At 28.6% G+C, this 25593-nt stretch overlaps 3 protein-coding genes and 1 long non-coding RNA gene across 5 annotated transcripts; 2 read left to right on the top strand and 2 right to left on the bottom strand.

Moving 5' to 3' along the window:
• Positions 1-815: 815 nt before the first annotated feature.
• Positions 816-3740, bottom strand: LOC145759050 (uncharacterized). Its single transcript, XM_082572820.1, has 8 exons — positions 3586-3740; positions 3100-3264; positions 2739-2931; positions 2370-2544; positions 1894-1972; positions 1550-1697; positions 995-1149; positions 816-921 (listed from the first exon to the last, which is right to left on the bottom strand). Exons 1-8 carry the CDS (start codon positions 3738-3740, stop codon positions 816-818), a joined length of 1176 nt encoding a protein of 391 aa, XP_082428946.1.
• Positions 3741-4946: 1206 nt separating this feature from the next.
• LOC145750861 (stromal interaction molecule homolog) lies at positions 4947-14076 on the bottom strand. 2 transcript variants are annotated; one of them, XM_082566943.1, is made up of 13 exons: positions 13828-14076; positions 13116-13219; positions 11761-11881; positions 11306-11417; positions 11038-11147; positions 9283-9457; positions 8959-9007; positions 8568-8738; positions 8300-8380; positions 7420-7517; positions 7023-7225; positions 6328-6445; positions 4947-6079 (listed from the first exon to the last, which is right to left on the bottom strand). In XM_082566943.1, the coding sequence occupies exons 1-13, from the start codon at positions 13991-13993 to the stop codon at positions 5656-5658; spliced, it is 1932 nt and encodes a 643-aa protein (XP_082423069.1). In that variant the 5' UTR covers positions 13994-14076; the 3' UTR covers positions 4947-5655. The 2 variants fall into 2 exon arrangements, with proteins under 2 accessions (XP_082423069.1, XP_082423062.1); XM_082566936.1 differs by lacking the exon at positions 11038-11147 and adding an exon at positions 10578-10690.
• A 2529-nt stretch (positions 14077-16605) lies between these two features.
• Positions 16606-20644, top strand: LOC145754658 (UDP-N-acetylglucosamine transporter-like). The gene is made up of 7 exons (XM_082570759.1): positions 16606-16860; positions 17739-17893; positions 17984-18106; positions 18818-18983; positions 19627-19745; positions 19913-20046; positions 20203-20644. Exons 1-7 carry the CDS (start codon positions 16677-16679, stop codon positions 20294-20296), a joined length of 975 nt encoding a protein of 324 aa, XP_082426885.1. The 5' UTR covers positions 16606-16676; the 3' UTR covers positions 20297-20644.
• A 3557-nt stretch (positions 20645-24201) lies between these two features.
• LOC145763794 (uncharacterized) lies at positions 24202-24960 on the top strand. The gene is made up of 4 exons (XR_014288454.1): positions 24202-24264; positions 24348-24436; positions 24557-24704; positions 24907-24960. It is a non-coding gene; the product is annotated as an uncharacterized LOC145763794 (long non-coding RNA).
• The last annotated feature ends 633 nt before the right edge of the window (positions 24961-25593 follow it).

Raw genomic sequence — 25593 nt, 5'->3', positions numbered from 1 at the left:
AGAGAAACCTATAACTGATGTCTAAGCTTAACAATTAAAAGTGCATGTCTGCATGTGTTTTAAACTTAATACTAATACAAAAAAGGCAAACTAATTTAGTGTAATAAAATATTAGTGACAAATTCAAAGCTAATACGCTAAACTAATCATTTAAAACAAAGAAACAATGTTTTAAAACAAAGCAGTGCAAATGTCTTACGAAACGACCCATTCACCTTGAAAACAACACGTGTTTGACCCTTTTGCTAAACAATCGATTGACGCTCTCTGTCGCTAAATTCGTCAGATTTATGCACTCAGGCGTGACAACGCTATAAGGTATATTTTTTATGATATTTGCCCATATGACCGAAAGGACAATTGCCTGAAATTAAAAAAAAAATACATTTTACTGAACTACCTTTTGTAAAACTATAGTTTAAATACCAACATGTTAAGTTAAAAACAATCAATATGTTCTCGGTTGAACGTCGTCCAGATAGCATAAGCTTGTTTTATATTGGAAATAAACTTCTGTGTGGGCAATGATCATACATCATATGGTCATACAGTTATATAAACATTTGTATAGCTCAATCACAATCTTAATACATAATTTAACATAAGTCTTAACGTTACTTTAACCTGTACATAACATTTTAGTTTTTGTCAAAACCATAAATTTCAATAATCACACTTTATTTGTTTGTGGCTTTCCATAGTTACTAAATTTTATTGAAGTTTGGCTACGTACAAGACTTACAAAATTGGCAAAAAGTTAAATCTCATAATCACTAGAAGTATATATTTATATTTTTTCGATTAATATGATGTTTTTAACGTTTGTGTATTGGAGGATTCTTCTTTGTTTGCAGTTCAGTTATTGTGTGCTCTTTAATTTTGTTTTCATTTTTTAATTTTTTGATGTGCTCTGCTAGGTAACTAAAAAAAGAATAGTTTTATTAAATAATAGTAAAGTAGACAGTTTATTGTACTTTTTTTCAATATCACATACTTGCATTTTTCAGCATGCTCTTTTTGTAACGATTTAAGAGCCGACATGGCAGACTTTCTGTCAGTTACTTCACGAGAAGAATCATCTTCTGCAAATAAAGTTGCGGATGTCTGGGTATTTACTGTCTCAGCATTTTTGTTAGTATTCGATTTGTTCTGCAAAAAAATAAATTACTTGATTTAAGTAAATTTTTTTAAAGATAGTTACTATTTGCTTACCTTTCCCCTTCGTTTATTCAAGTTAAAATTAGTTTAAAACAAAACATTTAAACACCTTTATTGTCACACTTTTTCACAAAAAAATGACATAATAAACTTGCTTAACTTAATTTTTGCGCTCCTGTGGAGACACACAATTTTGACTATGCATTATGCAATAACATTACATTGTTGATATGGTCAATAATTTCATAAATGAAAAAATAAAATTACATTAAGAAGAACAGTAGGGAGGACGCGTTAATGTAATAGTCTGAATACAATGAATTATAACATATTCAAATTCAACTAGGACCAATTAATTATAAGTTTTAATTAATTTAACACAAAAACATACTTGAGGCGACTTGGCAACAATAGATTCGTCAAATTGAACTTGATCAACGCTTGTACGGCTTAAGGCATTAGGTGAGGTTGGCGCATCAGGTGCATTTGAGCGAGGAGATTCATTTATTCTTGTTGACATAAGGTAATCATTAGAAGATCTGTAAAAATTGTGAAAAAAGAATTAAATAAACTTAAAATAAAAAAAAAGTCAAATAAAAATAAACTTTAAAAATAAGTGTAAAACTAACTTATTATTTTTTTTTTTTTAATTTAACCAACCGACTAAGTAAACTGTTTAAGGTAATAAAGTCGTATTTGGTATGTCTAATATACAGATAAAAATATGTTACTAACTTATTAGATAAAATAGCAGTTTTTCTTTCATTTAAAGCTCGGACCATATCTTCTAAAATCTCTAATTCCATTCGTGTTTCTAACAATAATTAAGATATAAACATTAATCGTTAATACCAAAAACACTTGTGGCTTGCATTCCCACAAAAAATGTAGGACCGAAAAAGTAACAAGGTGTGCGAACCGTAAAGTTAAAAAAAGAATGTGTATAAGGCCTCTTTATTGCGAATATTAAATAAAAATAACCTATTATTAGATATAAGGTGACAGGGGTGATATTTGCAATGTGGATGTTAAAATAAAAACGTTAAGAGTATATATAGAATTAGCGTATAGAAAAATTTCGAAGAACCGTAAACTCAACAAAAAAACATTTAGCGAGGATGATGGAGTTTAAAACTTGATTCGAAGACCTTAAATTATAAAATTAGTTTAAAAAAACATAAGCGGGATTTAACGCGTAAACTTTATGTTACCTGTGACGTCATGTTCACAAATCTCCAATTTTCTTTTTTGTTCCGCGTTAACCTGACGTAATTCCGCATTTACGTGAATTAAAGACTCGCGCTCTGTCTCAATACTTTTAATGATATCAGTGCAAACCTGAAGCTCACTTTGTAGCTCAGATTTAAAGCAGCTTAGTTTGGAAATCTGAAATATTTCGCAAAAAATAACAAGTTTTAAATATTTTAAATAAGATAAAAATATTTAGTTTGTAGTGTTTGTATTTTGATATAAAAATGGACAATTAATAAAGTTGTAGATATATATATATATTTTTTGATAGAAAACTATTAAATAATTCGCATGGCATTTGTTGAAGTTTGTAAAATATTTGTTGTTACCTGACTTTCAAGCTCGACACATCTTGCTCTGCACTTTGCCTCAGTTTCTCGATCCCGAGTTGTTCGTTCCATTGTTTGTCTCTGATCTTCGCATATTGACCTTAGATTCAATAACTCGTGTGTAAGTTCGTCGACTTCTCTTTCTTTATGGTTTAACAAATCTCTAACGCTCTGTTCACTTCTTGTGCGGCGTCTTTAAACAAAACCAACATTTTTTATTCGATTACCCAATAAATAAACCTTGTTTTTTATTTTAGTCTGGCACTGGCAATAAGTACAGCTAGGTATTATATTTTTTAAGATGTTCACATTTTGACAAGTTAAAGCCTATCTGGTAAAAAACTTTACCACAAAGCCCAACCTGATATCTTCATCAGCCTTTTCTTTATAGTCCTTCCACTCATGTAAGAGTCCTTCAATTCTCTTGGATGCTTCACCCCGTATTACCTTTGCTTTATCACATAACGAATTATATCTGGGCGCGGAAGCGTTTCTTGAAGACATGGTGTCATCATACGAAGTATATCTAAAATCAGTAAAAATCATTAATACAGTTTAATTTTACCATTGATTTTGTAGCAAACTATTCACATATGTAGTTTTCTGTGGCCTTTTCACACCCGCGAATAAATTAATTGAAAGATTGTGTATATTTATACAAACTGTGTTTGAAGGACAATTAGTAACCGTTTTCTATTGAAGCAGCTTTTACAGCACAACGTTAATTAATGAGTAATATTTTAACTTTTTATTAACTTATTGTTTTGGTATAACCACAACCTAAGAATAGAAAAGTATACTAGCTACTTCCACAACACATCCACGTACTGTACGCTTAATTAATTACCTTGATGAAGAAGAGTTAATCGGGCGACTGTTATCCATCGAATTTAATTCCAAAATGGCGTTTTGGTTACCTTTATAGATTCGATCGCTATCTTCTCGTAATTTTCGCAACTTAATTTTCAGTTGTTTGTTTTTGTTGCGCAGCTCTGATAGCATATTTCAATACTACCAGGCGAATTTAATATACCACACTATTTTCATTACTTATAAATCAGAAGTTAGGTTTAAAAATAACGACAATTTTTAAGAAAATAAAAATACAAGTTTGCTAATTATTAAATGCCTTTTCATTATAACGTCACAATTGACCACGATATAATTGAAAACTGTATTTTTCGTAGTAATTTATTGATTGTTTGTTTTTACAGTAGAAATATAAAAATAATAAAATGTGAAATAAATTTTAAATTTGAAGTAACACGGAGTGAAAACTCAAAGGCTATTTGTGAGGTGCTGCAATAGTAGCTGATGTACTCAATGGGATGTGCCTGTAGCATAATACAAGGTTTGCCAAAAAGTTTTTAAAATTGTGTCATAAAACACCACATTTTTAAATTTTATTTTTAGACTGCTGTAAAGATTTTTGTGTGCAGCATGGCGACTACGCATTAAAAATTAGGCACGGTAATCGAATCGGACAAGCAGAATGTGATTATAAAAGAAAAGTTAGTATGAACACCTTGGCAATTGAACAAAGTAAGAAACAAAATTATATTTTTGATATGAAACTATACAAATAATAATTTAACTTGAATATCTAACCATATAAATCAGGTTATGAGTTTTCTTATAAAGTGATAGATCATACTTTTAGATTCCTTAAGAAAACCAAGCATAAGCAGTCAACGTAGACAAAGTATAAACAGTTGGTACGAAGATCCAAGGTAAATTTAAAACGTAGATTTTTTTTAAATTGGGGATAGTTTTTTTAAATATGTTGCTGATTTCGTTTGAAGGCTCAGGTACGATGCTTACAATTATACCATTTGCAACTCCGCTATAAAGATTAAACGTTAAGACATCTTTTATTTAAACAGTTCCATATCAGTTGGAAAAAACAATGAGCTTAAAGTGCCTACTGGAAGGCAGGCCCGCCGTGTCAGTATTGCTAGCACTGAAATGAACGAAACAATTCTATTTGATTTGGACGAGGTATATTTTTGCTAACACACATTTAGCTTGGGTAGTAAATAAAAAAATCAATACCAAATTATTTGTAACCTGGCTTTCCTGTTAGTTTATTATTGCGTAGATGATACACATACCCTTAACTACTACTTATATAATTACGTCACGTGACAAAATAGATGCACGCATTACGATTTAAGAGATAAACAATTAAAAAGGCTTATACATTAAATGACGTGTTTGTTCCTAACCAAGTTTCATAATAGCCTATTAGTTTTATATACACCTACATATAGTGTAATGGCATACACTTACATCTAAGGTAATTGCATTTAATATTTAGAATTTAGTAATGGCATTTTGCAATAAATGGCATTTGGCAATAAATTTGTAATTAAACAAAAACTATGAAGTGTATACCCCATACAACAAAAAAAACCTAAAATATTTTGAAATTACAGCCAACTGTTAGTAACAAATCATCAAGTTTAGAGAAGGTACCAGACAAGGGAATTCTTAAAAGCTAAAATATTTTTATGTTGCAAATACAAATGTGTATACTAATTGGGAAATAAGCCTGTTATTTCTCAGGATGCAAATAAAGGATTATCAATTTGTTTTTATTTTCGTTATTGTAGTTATACAGCAAAACTAGTGAGCATTGAAGCATATTTCATTATGCATTTTAACAGTTAGTATTAAGTGCAAACATAAAACAAATATCTTAATATCTTAAATTAAAGCACAATTTACAAAAAAATAAACAAAGTTTTAAAAAATAGAATGTGCTAGCATTTTTGGTAAAAGCCATTTTGTATTTGAAATATTGGAATGTTAAAATTAACATAAGCTGTCCAATTTCGGAATGTTAAACAATTTGTTATTAACTTATTGCCAAAAATGTATAATTCTATAATACCCATTGCACATTATACCAACAAGTCTATTTACTCTTTCGAAAACTGTTGAAAAAAGCTTTAGGAAATCCCTTTTTCATTTTAAAATTGCTAACTGATGTCGGCGATTTACTGCTTTTTTTCTCAATTTTTGGTATGGTTAGGTCAGGTAGTGATTGACTATTAGGACCACTGTCTTTTAATAAATGTAAATGTGATTGAGTGGATACAGATGATGGTGTACGTTTAATGGAACCATTTATCTCTTCTTTCTTTGTTGAAATATCACCTTTAGACACTTCTGCTTTGTTTGTTTCAGCTACATTATTATTTTCTTGACGATTATTGACCAAATTTTTGCTGTTTTCTGTTAAGGCAGTAGTGTAGCTTTCTTCAACAATAATGGGTGTACTGTTTTGTTTTGCTTTTAAAGGTAGTTTTCCTTCAGTAGCAGATGATGATCTTTCTATTCTGTATAATATAAAAAAACACTACAATGAAACAAACTTCTGCTGTGCTAGCATTTAGGTCATTTTAACATTTATTTATTAAAAAGAAGCACAATAATGGTTTAGACTGCAAAGCCCTTTCTTATAAGAATAAGTAAAATTATAAATATTTTTAAAGTTTTTTTTTTTTGATACAACAGCTTCGAAAATTTTTATTTAAATTTATTTTGTCACTAAGTAATATTAATTGATGCTATCCACTGTACTTACAATGGTTCTGTAGCTCGTCGGCCTCTTTGGTCGGTAAAGTTGGTTAATGTGGGACATGAAGCAGGGTGAGGAATTACTGGTTTTGAATCAGTTAATTTTGTGGGTAGGACTTCTGAAACTTTTATTGGATGTTATTAACATTTTAATTTTTAAAATAGACAATAAAACATATTGTTATCAAGGTAGACTAATCTATCCAAAAACTAAATAAAAAATGTAAAAGTTACCATGTGAAATTTGTTAAGCATATTTTTTAACATTTTCAATCGAAATTTCAGCCCTGCTCCAAATAAAATTACCTTTTTAATAAAATTATTTGTTGCATTTTTGTGGCAATATTTTTACAATGGTTTTAAGTCAGGTAAACAATTTTTTGTAATAAGCGCTGAACCAAAACTGTGAGCTATTATTAATTTATTTATACTCAGTAAATCAAACATTTTACTTGATATTAAAAACTCCAAAAATTTACTTTATTTTAAAACCACTAAATAGAGTAAAACTTTATTTTATCATTAAAGCTACTTATCTTATATAATAATGTAACTACATTACATCATTATACAGCTAAAAAAAGGTTATTGCTTTAATATAAAAAGACAAAAAATCCTAAAAAATTTAAAACAGCCTTCTACTTATACTAATTTAAACGATTTTTTTTCCGAAATATCTACACCATAAAACAAAAAAACTACTTGCTGATTTGGAGCCCTCTCCACTAGCAGCTTTGTCAACTTTTTCATTTTTTTCGACTTTTTCTGGCTTTTTAGACGATGAAATGGTAATTGGAGAGGATAGTTTACGTTTGTAAGTGAATTTGTGACTACAAAGTTTTTCAATATCCGTCCAACGTTTACGATGTTCTCTTGAATCATGTTGCACTTCTCTAAGGGCTTCTCTGTCACAAAAACAATATATTAAAAAAATCAAAAAACCTTTTAATAGCAAAAGAATCAATTTAAAAGAAAATTTTTACAAAATATTTGAAACCTATTTTAAAAATCTTAAAATGAGAAAAGTTAAAATAATACAAAAAAAATTAGTCTAAATTAAACTTAATGCAGGTATTTGTAGAGTAGAAGAAAAATTTACTTTGCAGTTTGGACTTCCAAATCAAAGCGATCCACTTGTCTACTATGAATAAACTGGACTGAGCTAAAAATTCCTGATCTACGCTTCATTTTGTGAAACTAAATAAACATAAATTTAAAGTTTTTTTATGGTTTTCTGGTTGGTAAAAAATAGTCTAACATTTAAAAGAAAGGTTAACTTTATTTTTTAGTAAGGGTAAATTTTTTTTTAAATTAACATTTGTATTAAATACAAATATATAATTTTACTTAATTCTTTTTTGCTATATAAGTTGTGAGTCATATTACCAAAGATTGAGTATATCATGAAAATATTTTTAACTATAACAGGTTTAATTTTTTTGTTCACTTTGCAGTATATAAAGTTAAAGTTCAAACAGTAATCTTTTCACAGTAATAAAATTGTGCAAAAGAAAAACATTATAATAAGATAAATCTTATTATCTGTATTAGACAAAACACAAACATAAAACTTTTTATCATTATTCAAATCCATTTAAATCATTTCCGTCATATAACGAGTTTTTTAAATTTTTTTTATACAGTCAGGTTTAGGCGTGCACTTATTATAAGGAAGTTACTAATAAAATGGATTGGACAAAATGAACAGGAAACGCATGACAGAGTAGTAAAAAGGTTGCTGACATTTTAAACCTTACACAAAATTTGTGGTAATCAATAAACCTTTTCCAATTAAAAATTAAATTATCATTTTAAAAGATGTCTTGCTAATAAAAAAACTCCTTCAGATATACTTATTTAAGATATCATGCATTTTTTATAACACATTTTCAAAAAACGTAAGTTAAAAAAAGGATAAATAAATAAACATAGAATATTATTATAAACTTTGCGTAAAATACTTTAAAAAGTTTAGAAACCTGAGACTTTGCTGCTTCAACCTTTTTCTGAGCTTCTTCTCTTTTGACATCATGAAATTTTATTTCAACTTGATAAGTTTCCTTTAACAGAAACTCTTTTTAATGATAATAACTTTAAATTAAAAATATTAAAAGTACAAAAAAACTTTAAAAATACAGAAAGACCAAAAAAAACGTTAAGGACGACAACCACATTTAATAATTTGTTTTCATTATATAGTCAAATATCCTAAAATCACAAATTTATTATTGAAACCCTAATACCCACCTTTAGACAATTTATCAGCTTTTTATCAGGGGTCCACTTTTTAAAATTTAACTTCAGTCTTTCTTCAGCCTCCTCTAGAGAGGATTTAGTGTCGGCTAACTCAGTTAAAGCTTCTTGAAGTTTTGAATGCATCGTAGAATCACTCTCAAGAGAAGTATTAGAAGATGACACCTTTAATATTTTAAATATTTTAGCTTAGTTTTGTAAAATTAAATGATGTATTAAATTTATTTGGGACATTTTTTTGTTTAAAATTTGTTTTAAAATTTTTTGATTAAAAGTAAAAATTTTGCATAAATGTAATATTTTAATATTTTGTTATTAACTTAACAGATTTTCTTTCTACTATTTAATTTAATAAAATATAACAAACTTTGAAACGGAAGTTTACCTCAGCATTTTTGGGAAACATTGAATGAAAACTATCCCTTTCTTTAATCCTTAAATCAAAACATTAATCAAGTCATTTACAACCAATCAATTTATCTATGCCTTAAATAGTTATATCAATAAAATTAATCAATATGATATAAAAGTACTATATTCATGTACATTTCTTTTTATATAAGTTTTAGTAATTTGGTTAAAATTTTGATAACTTTTTTTAAGATGCTAAAACTATGTTTTTAATGTAGCATAGGTGAGGTTTAAAAATAAAAAATTCAACAAAAAAACTTTTAATTACAACTAAGTTAATCTAAATAAATTTTAATACCACATATCTTCATCATCAATACTTTGCAGTTCTTTTTGTAAATTGAGCAATTTATCTTGCATAACAGATACAGAAAGAGCAGCTTTTCTTTGCACATGAACGGCAAACATGACACCACCAATAGCTAAACCCAGTGATATGGTCAACAATATATCTTTCAGCAAACCGGAGTGTGCTAAACATTAGAAATAAGATTTGAAGTAACTAAAATCTAGGAAATTGTTAATGCTACTTAACTTAAATCTGACAATCAAATGTGAGATTATGAACCTTGAGTGTAAAATTGTATGCCATACAAAATGATAAACATTAGTTAAAAAACAAAAAACAAAGAATTTTATAAACTCATACAAGCCCAGTTCCAAACTAAAAAATTCTAAGAATGGTTTAACACGTAAAAAGATATGATTATGCTACTAGTAATTTTGATTTTTGAGTGATTTAAAATAATCAGTAATTAAAATAGGTTTTAGCAAGCACAGTATTTGTATAGTAAAGTTTAATTAAAGTGCAATTTTTACATCATAAAAAATGCTGTTTGTGGTGCAGGGCATTTAAATTACCACTGGTAAATGTTGCGACCATATTATGATGAGTGATATATACTAACCAATATAAATGAGGAAAAATGTAGCATGTAAAGGAGTGAGCATTTAAATAGTGTGATTAAGTACATTCCACTTTTTTTTAAACTAAGAAATACAATTTTATCTACATCTTTAATTATGTTAATATTAATCCTTAAACAGGCAAACATTGCTATTGTTAAAAACTACAGTAGAGTGTGCAAACTTTATATCCTATACAATACAATTCCTACATTCTACAATATATAAGGCAAAAAGTATTTTGCTTTAAGCTATCATTAAGGTCAGTATAACATATATATTCTATTCAATAACCAACAGAATAAAATCTAAAATAAAATAATTAATTACAATTTGTGGTATAGATTTATGTCTATTAGAAATGCAAAATCAAATCTATTAAGTAATCACACTCTTCTAATAAAATTTAAAAAAAATATTTATCAAATTAAATTTGTTTAGGGTGCTTAATTAAAAACACATAATTGAAAGATATATTTCATCACTTTTCTCTACAACTAAATTCAGCTTTTTTCAGCTAAAATATTTTAAACAAAATTTAAAATTAGCTAAATAGTTAACAACTCATAATTAAAAGTGGTGACTTTAATCTTTTGCAAAGATTTAAATGGATTTAAAGGTTTTAAAGCAGTGTAAAGCAAATTAAGACTAAGGCAAGAAGCAAAATGACACACTCTAAAGTCTTACATTTAGGGGCACCAAACAAAACTATATCAGTCGAACGAATATGAATTTTTCTGCGGTGAGTTATCAATTTAACACTCACAACTTGCCAAATTTCACAATCAAGTTGGGTAAAACTGCAAAATATCACAATTTATAATTGAAATATTACAAATAAAGCAACAATTCATAAATTGTTATAAAAAAAATAACAATGTTTAAACTTAGGTTTTTTAAATGCTTATAGTAGTAGTTGAATTTTAAATTGGTTTATAAAGTATTTATGAAGCTACCTTTTTTCAAGTATAAGAATTTATTCAAGTTTTAGACAACTTTTTGGTGTTTAGTTTTTTTTTAAATTTGTGGTATTTCAGGCCCTAATTTACAGACCTAATACTCTAAACTATATTTAAAAGGAATCTTTTTAAACAAAAAAAAATGTTATGAGTTTGGAACTGTGCTTGTAATTTTTTCTTCCACTTACATGACGAGTAACCACACAGCACAACCTCCATTGCTTTAAGCCATAACTTAAGTCTATGTTCTTTTGCTCCATTAACAAGTGATAAAACTATAGAGCAATTATTGGCAAGGCTAAAATCCACAATTTTTATATTTTAATTACATTTGTTTGTAGACTTGAGCGAATGCGTTTTTAAGATAAATAATCCACACAGTTTTACGAGCAACATGAGCAAACATACAATGCTGTCACTTATAGAAACTTATTAAATTTTTTTAAGAATACTTGCATTGGCATTGCAGCACCCGAAATACCATATTGCTTAAAAGTGTCACCATATTGAGGTAATCCCACCTCATTATGAAGCCAATCTACCATCTGACTAACAGTCCAGTTGTGCACTAAACAAATGTTAAAAAAAGTTTAGCCCTTATATTAAAGGTTAATCTTGGATTAACTGGTTTCACTTAGTGGCATTTTAAATTAAAGGAAATGACACGTTAATTTTTTTGGTAGTCTGCTATTTACATAAAGACTCAGCTATTCATATTAAAATTTTTCGTTTAATCTCATGTATAAATTGCCATACAATATAAAATATGTCCTACTATTATGCATTGCACTAATTGCATTTAGTGTTATTAACTTTCTATTTTTTAAAAATTCAAAATATTTTATTTAATAAAACTTCACAGAAGTTAATAAAACCTATCAAATTTTTATAATTTAAATAAACTAACCAACCTGCTGATTTTTCCCAGTTTTCCCAGAATTCTTTTTCAGTTATTCTACCATCTTTATCAGTGGCAAACCCTGGTAAATTATGGTTTTTTGTGTTTTTTATCTTTTCCTGTCCTTCAATATACTGAAAAATACAAAAAGCTTTTTAATTTTTCATTGCATCCATCATTAGTAACACTGCCTTTTTTATTAAAAATTTAGTTAAAAAAAACAAGATTATAAGAAGAGTAATTAAAATTAAACATAACAGTGGCAAAGTTTAAATGTATTTTTAACATTTTTTCCATATCACCAAGTTTTTTTACACAGCACCTTTGCCGTATTTTCTTAGATTTTTTTATACAATCGAGCCTAGTAATTTATATGTCCAACTTACATGTCTACAAAATAAATAAACTACCAATTGTGCTGCAAATTATTGCAGGCAAATTTAATTTGCAATTCGACAAATAAAATGTTGACCATAGGGCTATTGACTAGGTTTAATAAAAAACTTATAGAATTTATTTTGGATTAAAAACTAACTTGAACATGTTCTTTGTGAAACCAACAATAGCCATTATTAGACTTTCAAAACTTTTATTTAAAAGCCACTTTTAAAGTTGGTATTTAAATATAAGTTAAATATAACATTATTAAAAGCAAATATGTAGAAAGTACCCTAACTTTATCGAAACAAGATAATTATTCCCTAATGAAAAGGAAACTAATGATAAACATTGTAATTTAATCTACCCAGGAAGTTCAAAACCAATTGAATTGTATCTTAGTTAATATTAATACTATAATATGTTTTATATACTACTACATTTCATATAACTTTGTTGAATGAAATTTGTTGACCTACAACAACTAAAAACAACATTAAAAATACTTAACATTGGTATAACAATATAATATCTGTCTTTTTATAATAGCCTATATTTTAAAAGCTTAATTCATAAAATTTAACAGTTATTTAGAGTTGATTAAAATTGTTTTAAACACAAATTAAATGTTTTATTAAAAAAAGTGTCGTTGTCAACATTATTATATATCTATAAGCCTATTTTAAAGACAACGAGAAAAATAAGCATAAACCAAAAACTTTTTTTAATTGAATAAGGTGTAATTAATAATGTTTTTATTTAGACCCTTGTCAGCTTTTTGAATTTACAGGGTCAACCTTATGGCAACTAATATTTTCTATGTCAACTTTTAATAACAAGATTTGGGGGACAAATGAAATGTTAATTAACAAACTATTGAGATTGTAGATTTACTTATTTTAATGGATTGCTTTTCAAAATTAAAAAGTCTGCAAATTTTTTTAACAATTAAAACATAGAATTTTATTTTTAGTTTATCTTTATTAATACCTGGGCTCCCTCACTTAGTGAAACGTTTCCATCATCATCTCTGTCTAAATCATCGTGAAGCTTTTCCATTGCCTGTCTTGCTAACATGTCCACAAAGGTAATATCTATGAATTAAGGTGATATATATATTAGTTCAAAAAAAACTTAATCGAAGTGATTAATTTTATGATTTAAAGTGAAAGGAGGTAAGGTGGTCAGTTTGAAACTAACAACAGGGCATAGTGTAGAAGGTTAGCTCTCCCTGAAATTTTTTGGGTAAGCTGCTTATAGCAGTAAAAAAACAATTGGCAGATTGATTTGTAATCAATCAGAATAATAAAGTCTGATGGCAAAACTTGTGGGTTTTGCTAGATATATCTGGCAAAAAACAGCGCTAATTTCAATAAAACTGGAAAATTTTTAGTTAACATGAACAAATAATCATAAACCATTGAAAAAATTATAATGGCATGAATCTTAAGCATAAGAATGTTAAGTTATGCTGTATTGATCCTAAATTATCATTTTTAACTTAAGACTGAATTAATTTAAATTATATTATTGTATGTTTAGGCTTTTAAGTCAACTTTTCCACATTAAAAACGAAAACATTTGAAAACGACTTAGAAAATGCAAAATGCAGAGAAAAAGAGGGATTATGGCTTGGTATAAATTAAAGTCTTTTTCTTTTTGCACTATTCGTAAATTATTACAGTTATTACTAAAAGCATACTTGTGAAATCGATGTCTTGGAAATTCTGTGGACCGTCCAAAGATTCGCCTAGTGCAAACGACAATTGCGTCGATAAAATGCACATCATATTTTGATATTGAAAAGCTACATATGCTATTAAGACTAGGCGAATCTTGGTTACTGAAAATGTCCTTTTACTTTTCATTTTACTAATAATTTAAACAAATCATATCATCCAAAAACTGCAGAGTTTAACAACTATCAGGAAACATAAGAACACGTCGAACAGCTGATTGGTAATAATAACGCCTGACGAAAAACAGAAACAACAAAATATAATTTTGAGAAATATTCACATGTTTCCAAATATTTTAACCCGTTAAACTCTATTTAATTTGCACAAGTTTATTTGTAACTTTATGAGTACCATCTGTTATTTTGATAAAAACATTTAAAATGTTAAATTTTTTTAAATTTTTTTTTTGAGTTTTTTTACCAAAAACTTTTAAATTAGAAACTTCGCTTGTTTTAGTTAATGTTAATAAACTTATTTGGTAGTGTATTTATATATTTAGATATTTTATAAAACAAAGCACTATTGCTACAAAAAATTGAGAAAAAAAATAAATACTGTTAAAATAATTAACCAACAAAGTCGTAAGAGTATTTCAATATTTTTTCAAAATTTTTTAAAAGCGATTTTTTACGGCAGCGTTAATAAATATTTGGAAGCGTATCAGGCATATTTCAACAGCAGTTATAATTTTGAAGTGGCGTCTGGCGCAAACCAAACTTGTTTTAAAGACACGCAAGAGAAAATTCGAAGTCAGACCAAACTTTTTTTAAAGACACGCCAGAGAAAATTAATAGTCAGACCAAACTTTTTTTTAAGACGCGCCAGAGTAAATTCGTAGTCAGACCAAACTTGTTTTAAAGACGCGCCAGAGTAAATTCGTGGTCAGACCAAATTCTGGATATGATAAACGTTACCTAATTTTATTAAATATCGTACCACAGTGTTGTAAATTAAATACCCTTTAAAAATCATTGCTTTAAGTTAATTTATATATTATTTAGATTAATTAAAATATTGATTAAAAAATGTCTTTTACTATTCATAGCTTTAGTTTTGCCAGTTGCTACACGTCTTACGTTGCCTTTGTTTTGTTTAACTTTTTTTAAAGAGAATAGTTTGTTTTAATCGGCAAAATCCTATAATTTTTGGGTAATTTTAATGTTCTAAAATTGCTATAAAAAATAAAGATTTGTTTTTAGCGTGTTTTTGCAAAGTTCTTTTAATTAATTTGTATTAACTTACGATATAAATACAGTAAAAAATAGTAACTGCATTTAAACTAATTGCTTTTTTGTATTAAAGTTTTGTATAATTGTCAAATAGGTTATATTTTAAAAAAACATTTTTTTGAAGTAATTATAAATTAAAAGATTTAGGATTAAAACCTATCTAGTTCATGTTAAAAAAACAACAAAAAAGTAATTAATAACAACTTTAGGCTTTTTTATTGTAAAATAAATATTTAAAGCATTTATTTAAACAAAAAAATATTCCATAATAGGCAGCATTTGATTTTATTTAACTAAAATCCCCAACATTATTAGTTTTTAATTAAAATAAAAAAGTTGCAAAATTTAACTTTAATTGCAACGATTTCAAGTTAGATTTTCATTACAGATTATGCTGTTCGTATTAAACAAACGCGTTGATACAAATAAACTTTGGTTTGACTATAAAATATTGGTGGCTTTACTATAAAATACTGGCGGCTTGACTATAAAATACTGGCGGCTTGACTATAAAATACTGGCGGCTTGACTATAAAATACTGGCGGCTTGACTATAAAATACTCGCGGCTTGACTATAAAATACTCGCGGCTTGACTATAAAATACTGGCGGCTTGACTATAAAATACTGGCGGCTTGACTATAAAATACTCGTGGCTTGACTATAAAATACTGGCGGCTTGACTATAAAATACTGGCGGCTTGACTACAAAATATTAACGGCTTGACTACAAAATAACTTTGGTTTGACTATAATGTATATGCAACTTGACTACAAATTAAATTTTGCTTAGCTTTGAACCACTTTACTAAAGTGCATAACTGTAACATGTACGCTACTTGTATGTTTTTTATCGTCGTGATGAACTGAAGAACTTTAATTTGGCTATATCTATCCATTAAAATACATTAAAGTTTACAAATTGTTATAAATAATCGATATGTTAAATCGTAATCAATTTTCTGTACAGCCGTAAATGGACATTTCTGATATCGGCGAGGAGCATTTCTTATGTTCAGTCTGCAACATGCTTAAATCCCGTAATGTATTTTACTGCCCATTTCGCACTAAAAAACAACAAAGTATTAAAATTTCTAAAAAAATTTGTTATATCTACAAAACTACTATTCAGATACATTTGCATGACATTAAATTACCTTGGTTTGTTAAACAGCAAGTGACCCCAAAACAATGTTGTTTTGACTATTAATTAACCCTTGCCCGACTTTAAAACGAGTTTGGTCCGACTACAAATTTATTCTGGCGCGTCTTTAAAACAAGTTTGGTCTGACTACGAATTTACTCTGGCGCGTCTTTAAAACAAGTTTGGTCTGACGACGAATTTACTCTGGCGTGTCTTACACAACGGCTTGGCGTGTCTCACAAAGCGATGTGGCGTGTCTTACAAAACGGTATTGCGTGTCTATATTTCTATGTTGGCGTGTCACTGAAGCCAAACTTAAGTCATTAGTTCGACTCGCATATTTTATACCATATTAACAATCTTATACTCGGTTTTAATTTTTCGTGAATTACGCGGTGTTTTGTAACATTCAAACATTTCGTTTGCCTTTGTTTTGAAAATGATAAGTCGTAAATATGTTGCTTTGTTATTGCTCGTTATACAAAACACGTTAATTGTAGCGGTCTTAAGATACACTCGTACAGTCGAAGTAGAAGGACCAAGGTATATTTCAAGTACTGTGATTTTTCTTAGCGAATGTTTAAAAATCATAACAAGTGTGCTTGTAATTTTTGTGCAATCAGGTAACAATTTTTTTATTAATACAAAAAAGGTCGTTGATGCTAGTTATTTAATAATTTATAAAATTCACATCAGCTCTACTTTGCACCACCTTTAAATTAGATCGTCTAATCATATGCAAAAAGACTGATTTTATCGCCCAAACATAAGATTTCTACTAGTTTATCATTGCAAACACTTGTTAAAGTTGCAGGATGCGGGAAATGATGAGGCCAAATGTCAGTATGTAAACGTTAACAAAAAACAGCTAAATGCGGAAAAAAATTTTTATACCCTTCCCTATCCTCTCTAATCCTCTCTTGCGCTTAATAATCGCTTTTGCTTTTAAAGTCAATCCTGCATTATCCTTCAGCCCTTTAAATAAATACAGCATTTATCCTGCAGAAAAGTACAAAAATGTCATTTTGTCGCTCATTCCGCAAATTTTTGTTAAAGTTTACATAAGAACATACAGTCCTGCACATAAGATCCCGCATCCCAGACTTTAGTATTGTCCCTTTTACCCAACTGGTTTAAAATATTTTCTGAGGAGGTTAGTGATAAATCTTCCTAAAACCATCTAGGTCAGTAGGTGGCAAAACTAAAAAAAAAATTAATCCCAGAAAAAAAAATTAATCCCAGACCGCATCCCAGACTTTAGTATTGTCCCTTTTACCCAACTGGTTTAAAATATTTTCTGAGGAGGTTAGTGATAAATCTTCCTAAAACCATCTAGGTCAGTAGGTGGCAAAACTATAAAAAAAAATTAAAGAAATATACATTTAAGTATCATATGATTAAAATTCTTAAAAGCTTGAGGCTTTAAATTTAGTTTACAAACTTATTATTTTAAACTATTTAGAGCACTATGAATATATAACTTAATTTATTTTTATAACAGGGTTTAATTTTTCAAGACTAAAGTTGGAAATATATGATGGTTTATTAAAGAATAGGTGGGAAACAATTAAAATTGCATTTCCTGCCGGCCTTTATGCAATTCAAAATAACCTTCTCTTTGTTTCTGCAAATTATTTAGATGCAGCAACATACCAAGTATATAAAAAAATTAATTAAAAGTTTAAGCAAGTGTATGTGGTGCAAAAAAACTATTTAAAACAATTAATAAATATTTTTCGTTTCCAGGTTACATATCAGTTGAAAATTTTAACAACAGCAATTTTTTCTGTTTTGTTATTAAAAAAATCCGTGGCGAAAATTCAATGGGTATCTTTGTTTTTACTTATGATTGGGGTAGCTCTTGTCCAGGTAAGCAGTAATTGATCACCACTGATTTTATGAAACAGTGTTCTATTAATAATTCACCGGCAGCATGGTGTAGTGGTAAGAACACTTGCTACACCATATGAGGTTGTGGGTTTAATCCGCAATGCTTTAATGCTGTAATGCCCTTGAGTAAGGCGCCATAAACGGTGTAAACTCCTGCTGAGCCAGCACTAATCAGAAGCATATTTAGAGAGCAATTATAATCTAAAATCGTGGTTCTTAACCAGGGGGGCAAAGCACTAAATCCAAATTTAAAAATTTAGCACAAAAAAAGTTGATAAACAGATCTTAACTTCGGTAGAAAGAGGTAACTTACAGTAGTCATAAAACTGCAGTTAATTAGATAAATCGAGAAAAAGTACATTTTGTACATTGAAGGGTATTATCAATACTTAAGGGAGGCGTGGTTAGAAAAAGGTTAGGAACCACTGATCTATAATATCCCAAACTGACACAGGCAACTGGAGACTGGGTCGGAGTAACTAAAGTTACTCTATGTTTAGGTTGCACATTTGACCTTCCCACAACGAGGATTAAGATACAAAAAAAATTGCTAAATTAAAAGGTGAATATTATCCAAATCTCAGATAGGCAACTTAAAAGACCAAGTGCGAGAATAATTTTTGATTGTTTACTAAAAAACTACTAAAAAGAATTTTTATTTCTAACACATTATTGTATATTTATATTTAGTTTCCTGAAGAAACAAAATATAAGTCCGAGGTTGCATTATCTAATCACGTGTTTGGCCTATTAGTCTTGCTGACAGCATGCACTACCAGTGGTTTAGCTGGGATTAGTTTTGAATTCTTACTCAAGAAAACAAATCTTACATTGTGGATAAGAAACATTCAAATGGGTAATATATTTGTTACAGAAAAATTTAGTATTATATTATTTAGTATCTCTATGTTTTAATGTCTTGGTGTCCCGGATGTGATTCCCGCATGTCATTTTGCTTTTTCGTGATTTTGGATGTTTGTAAGTTTTCATAACATTTTTGTATAGATTTGAGGTCCCAATGAGCTAGTGTTAACTGTAATCCATGTATATGTTAAGTGTTATTTCTTTGAAGTGTATAACAACTAACTTCTATTCTATTTGAATAAGGTATATAGGACATGTGTGTATGTTATTATGTGAGATGTTTAACCTTTGAATACCGAATTGAAAAACGAATTTAAATTGAATTTAAACGTATTTTGTCATTGAACTTTAAAATCAAACTGAATTGTACCAAATTGACTGACTATTAATAAAGATAAAGCATAGGGCACATCTTGTTTGTGTTTTACGGTTATTACATGAAAATCAGCCAAAAGCATATACCTTATTATTACTCAAGCTGTAGGATCACAACTGTGAGACTACAATATTATAAACTAGAACTTTGGATTTTTTTTTCTCCTGTTAAATTATCTTTGATAAAAAAATTGTCACAACCAAAAATAAAACATTCGATTTTTAATTAAAATGACCAAATCTCATTGATTTTATTTTAGCTCTTTTTGGGATTTTCTTTTCCTTTCTTGCGATGATATATTCAGATGGAGAACAAATTAAAAATAATGGTTTATTTCAAGGCTACAATTTCACCGTTGTGTTCGTTTTATTGTTGCATGTAAGTAAATTAGCAACAAACAAACCACATAAGCAATGTTGAAATTTATAATACTAACTAATTTAATTTGTAGTATTTTAATTTAAAAAATGGGTAAGGGCAAAAATTTTTTATATTCTGTAAATAATACTTTTTAGGAAATTTATCAGAAAAAATATTTCATTTAGACGTTTGGTGGGGTACTTGTATCTTGTGTAGTAAAGTATGCAGATAATGTAATCAAAGGTTTTGCAACTTCATTGGCTATCATTTTCTCCAGTTTAATTTCCTATTTTGTATTCCATGATCTTGAACCAACTTGGTATAACATTTTTAATTTAAGTTTTAAAAAAAAATATTTGCCAAATTCTGAAAAAAATATGTATAATATACTTGTTTAATCAAAATAATGTTAGAATTTTTAAAACTAATGTTAGAATTTTTAAAACATTTGGTTACTGTATTAAATAATTTTAAGGAAATTTACTATTGGGGCAACTCTGGTATTAACTTCTACATTGATATATGGACAACGTGACTATCTATCTACAAAATTAAACAAGAAATCATAGTAAAAATTTAAAGAACATAAATACTATTCCGTTGCAAAAACGAAATTTAACTTAAATGTTTAAGTTTTTAACAAAATGTTACGATTGTGCAATTATGTAAGAATTTTAATTGAAAATGTTTCTGCAAAATATTGTAGTATATTATCTCTAAAGCAATATGTATTTTTATTTATAAATTTTAAAGTTGTTATTTTATGCATGACGAAATTTTCTTCAAATTCTCGGTGTAGTCAAATTAAAGTGAAAAAACGTCATCAGATATTTTACCCTTACAACCTCACTTGCTAATTTTCTTGTTAAAAAATACTTTTTGGTTTCAAAATAACTTCAAAATCCTATTATTGTTAAAATGGTGTTTAAGAAAAAATAAATTGCGTTATTTAAAGGAATGTTATCTTATATTAAAACCCCCATATTTCAGACTTGTACAGGAGAAGGTCTATTTTGAACGTTTAGTTTATTTTTTTGTGGCGTAGTATCACGGAATAAGAAAAAAAACGTATGGCTCGTTAAACTTACGAAAATTGTTTTTTTTTTCACTTGTAATAACAGGATAAGAAGTTCTGGTTAAACAAACGAAAATTTATTTTTTCGTTTAACCTGACAAATCATTTAAAAAACATTATTTCAATGTCGCATTAAACAACTACAACGTGCAATGCAACTGATTTAACATTTCATTGGCATAACTGAATAACAACAAATACATAAGTAGTTGAACACGACTTTATTTTTACATAATTTCATAAATCATAACCATTTGTACAGCTGAAAAAAACGAAAGCTTCGGATCTAAATCGCCTTTTAGGCAGAATTACCGGTTAAATTTTGACTTCGCAGGTTCGCTGATGACAAATTTTTATTTTATTACTGATCAAGCGTGCTATTGACTAATGAGTTATAATTAAACATTTAAAGGTGACTGCCAGGTGTCTTATCATAAAACGGAAAGTTATTCCTAGTGTACTCGGTTCGGCTTAACATATCCCGGATTAATCAAACGTATAACAACAGGGTATCGTATCATCTGTTTGAATATATTATTGTTAACAAATGCGAAAGCAGGTGCTTCCATAATAATAACATGATTAAATATGGCACCTGCAAACTTTTTAAAACTTTCTGCTATAAAACAAGATTGGATAGCCGAACTAATCTTGCATACAGGTAAAACGTTTTTGAAGTAGCGAAAATTCAAAAATTATTTAACGTATCTTGTAATATTTAGGAATTAGGATATCGTTGTACTGCAATATCAATCCCAATTTAGTAAATGTAAAAATAAAATATCGTGTAGTACGCCTTACGATTTGATATTTTTAATTAAACCCAACAAACTAAATAGCGTAATAACTTTTTTGTTCAAATAATGCATGTCAGTTCAATAAACTTGAGCACTTACTTGCTGTAAAATAAGGAAATAAAAGTAAAGAGGAGTGTGACGTAATAGACTAATGCATTTTGCCGAAACCTAATAGTATGATCACGAAACTGTTTTATTAAAACAAGCAAACATCGTTTATTTGAACAAAATGATTGTGTACTCTATAATGTTTGCAAGGTTAAAATCGATTTTAAAAGCGGGTACAGCGTATAAATTTGTCATTTTAAACCTTACGCGTAAGGTAATCATAAGTCAAACAGGGATTTTAGCAACTGTTTAATATTTACGATATAATAAATTTTTGAACCAGTTATTAACCTGTTAACGGCTTGTATTTAAACTTTATTTGGCCTGGCTAACGTTTGGAATTAACCAAGAGATAAGAATATCTAGCTTTCTCAAAAGAATTTAATTAACCGCTGGCTGACAAATAAAATGCAGATAATTTAAATAGTTTTAATTAAAAAATTATTTAAACAAATTATTTAGCGAACGTGTACAGTTTTTTAATTTAGTTTTATTTAGGTTGAAGGAAGTTATATATAGAATTTAATGCACTAAAAAAATTTTCAAAATGACAATTTACAACAATATACAAAGAAATGCACAATGCAGCTCAAGTAGAAGTAATATTGCAGAACATCGACGTTTAAGGTATTTTGTTTGCTTAAAGTCAATGATGTGTAAGCTTATTTTACCGGACCTCGCTTAAAAGCGATCGTTTTTGCATACAAGAATACTCATATAATGTAAAAAATGTAATACAGATAGCGTCATTTTTTAGATTTAAAAGCCAACTTACTAATATTTTCAACTTTATTATAAATTTAACAATTTATAAAGAAATTGTTTTCATAGCTAATAATTTTGTTTCATGGTGCTATAACAACAAATAACTTATATTTAAACAGTATACACAACCGAATCTTTGCATCCCAATATAATAATATAGTTAAATTATCTATAGCTAAATACTCTAAAACAATAACCTACGAATCTAAATCACAACGAGAATTTTTATTAAAATAAACATTTAGTAAAAATATTTTGAATTTTTAAGGTTACGAGATTGGTTGGAAATGAGAATAGGACACCCTAGATATCCAGGGTTGGTGTGGGAAAACAAAGCTCAAAAGATCTTCAGAATTCCGTGGAAACACGGGGCTAGACACGGTTGGAGAGAAGACGAGGATGCGAGACTCTTCCGTGAGTGGTCAGAGCATACAGGTAAGATTATTCGGTAGTTAAGTTTGGGCAATAAATTTTTAAAAAAATGTCGTATATTTCACAAACCTTGTGTAGTAAAAAGGTTACCATTTTTTTAATAGCGTATCTATATTATTTATAAATTACTACGTCGTTGGGTAAATATTAAACAGTTTAAACTTATATAAATCAAAATCAGACAAAAATATATTAAAAATTTCCCCGAATTTTAAATTAATAAAAAATCTGCATATATGTTGAAATAGGTGCAAGCCCGCGCGACGTAAAACAGCATAAAGCTAACTTTAGATGTGCCTTAAATTCTTTGCGCGATGTTTACAAACTCACTAATCTAAATAAAAGCAAGGGGGATGATGCTTACCGAGTTTATCAAATGCTTCCCAAGTCACAATGCAAAAGCAATAAGAGTAAGTATTTTTTTATTTTAAATTTAAGCTTAACCACTGTGCTAATAATGTTTTACAAAAAATTACAAACGGTTATAGTATATTTGTTTTGCCATGCTGTTTATTTTAACGGGTCACACGTTTCAGCCCTTAATATTTTTCTGATTTAACATATGGCAATTGTAATAAAATAATAATACTACCTCTTATGGCCAAATTTTTACAAAACATGGTAAAAAATCTATATTTCGTTGAAGCTAAGATTTTTTAAAATTGAACAAATGTTTTAGAATGGATCCGAAAAAGAAAAGTGTCCAAGCGCGAGAATCAGAGTCTCTTCGAGGCAGAAAATCCTAAATTTTTAAAAACAGAATTTCCAAAACAATGTGCCAATTTCAACAACGATTACCTACCAGTTTGCGTCGAAATGAATCATGAACTTTCTTATTACCCAAATTACCCAGTGCAAGACCCAAACAAGTTTTTTTCCTCCTCGCCCAAATACACACACAATGCGATGCCATTTCAACGACAAGCAGTTGACTATCCAACACCACTCATCGCTATAGAACCGTGGCAATCTAGCCAAATATCGGTGGCCGATCGTCTGGGAGAAGCTGCAACAACTGTGATGCAAGTAGATCAAACACAATCTGATTATCTAGTATCATTTAATGCCGAAAAATTTAATGGCTATCAACCCTATATTGACACTAATGAACAAAGTTTGTTTAATTCTTGTACAATGCCATCTGTGGACTACAGCGAGATTCCTGCTCCCTTTTCGATTATCTCGCCAAACGATACCTTTTCGCTTCATGATTACGACTATCAATACATGTCAGATGACTCACATCAAAGTACAACAAATAGTAATCCAAATACACACAACTCATTTTACAGTTCAATGCCAGCAAACGTTAAACAAGAAAATAATGCAATTCTCCCTCAAGAAAAAATGTTTTTGATTGGTAAGAAAAGGTGTTTTAAATTTACAATTAATGCTTATATTACAAATAATACTAGTTTTTTATATATTGATTTTGTGTTAAAGGTTCCAGGAATAACCAAGACTTCGGATTCGAACATTTTACCCAAAGCTCAGTTTCACAATTAGATCAACACTCTAAAACATCCTATCAGGTAAATGGGAGCATTTAATACATTAAAATTAAATTTTTTTTAAAACATTGCCAAAATCTGTTGTTAAGTAGTTTATCAACATTTTTTTTAGTAAATATTGTTACGAAATTTTCATTGCAGAGTCCAGAAGCGTCAGAGACTAATTTATCGTCACTTTGTTATTCCTTCAAAGTTGTAGTAAATGAGAACACGCAACAAGCATTGCGAGAAAGTGTTGTTTGCTCGTCAAGTATAAACAGGAAGATTTTGGTTGAACCGAAACGTTACGGTATGTATTTTTAACTGACTCAACATAATTTATTAATAAAAAATTAATAGTTGTTAAAACGGGACAAATTATTTACGAATAACATGTCAGATTTAAGGCACTTGTGTAAAGTACACCTCGTTATTTTTATTTAGATATATTTATTATGTACTTGCAATAAATATTGAAGGCTAAATTGACACTTGTGTGTTTACTCCTTTAGAATATCAACATTTAAACGTGTTGAATTAGGCTTTTAATTCCGAGAAACCCTGAGCTTGTAAACATCTTAAAAACGTGTCTGAAACTTGATTTTTGTTTGTGCAGAAGACTTGTCCGTACGTTACCCCAATTCGGATGAGAACAAATTAAATCTTACAAATCATCATGATCCTCAGTCGTTTAATCAAAATATCACAATCAAGTCCGTAGATCCATTTTGTGAGGTACAAAATTATAGTTCAGAAAGCGAAATGACCAAGAAGTTGCCGTCTGCTTCAACGCTTCTCAACAAATGCTTTCCTACTAAAAGTCCCTGCGATGGAATGTCACCCGCTGTTGTATACGGCCGATAAATTCTTTAAATTACATTGTATATTTTATGGGTAATTTTTCTTTACATCATTTTATTTAAAAAGTTCATGTTTTCGCTACCTACATAAAATTTTCGTACTTTTATTATTCACTAAATATTATTTTATCTTAGCAAAGTTGTCATTAGAAATATTATATATATATTTTTGTAACCACTCGTTTTGTATGCGCAAATTAATAAATAAAATTTGGGTCAAACCGTGCGCAACAAGCGTGGTGTTTGTACCAATATATTTGATAGAATACAGTACCCCAGCCCCTTTTAATTGGTTAGTGTATTATCCCTTAGGCTTTATTGATTTACAATATGGTTTTG

This window comes from Corella eumyota, chromosome 1 (assembly GCF_963082875.1).
Source record: "Corella eumyota chromosome 1, kaCorEumy4.1, whole genome shotgun sequence".
Classification (NCBI taxonomy): domain Eukaryota; kingdom Metazoa; phylum Chordata; class Ascidiacea; order Phlebobranchia; family Corellidae; genus Corella; species Corella eumyota.
Note: the sequence above shows the minus strand (reverse complement) of the source record. Positions and strands in the feature narration are given on the sequence as shown.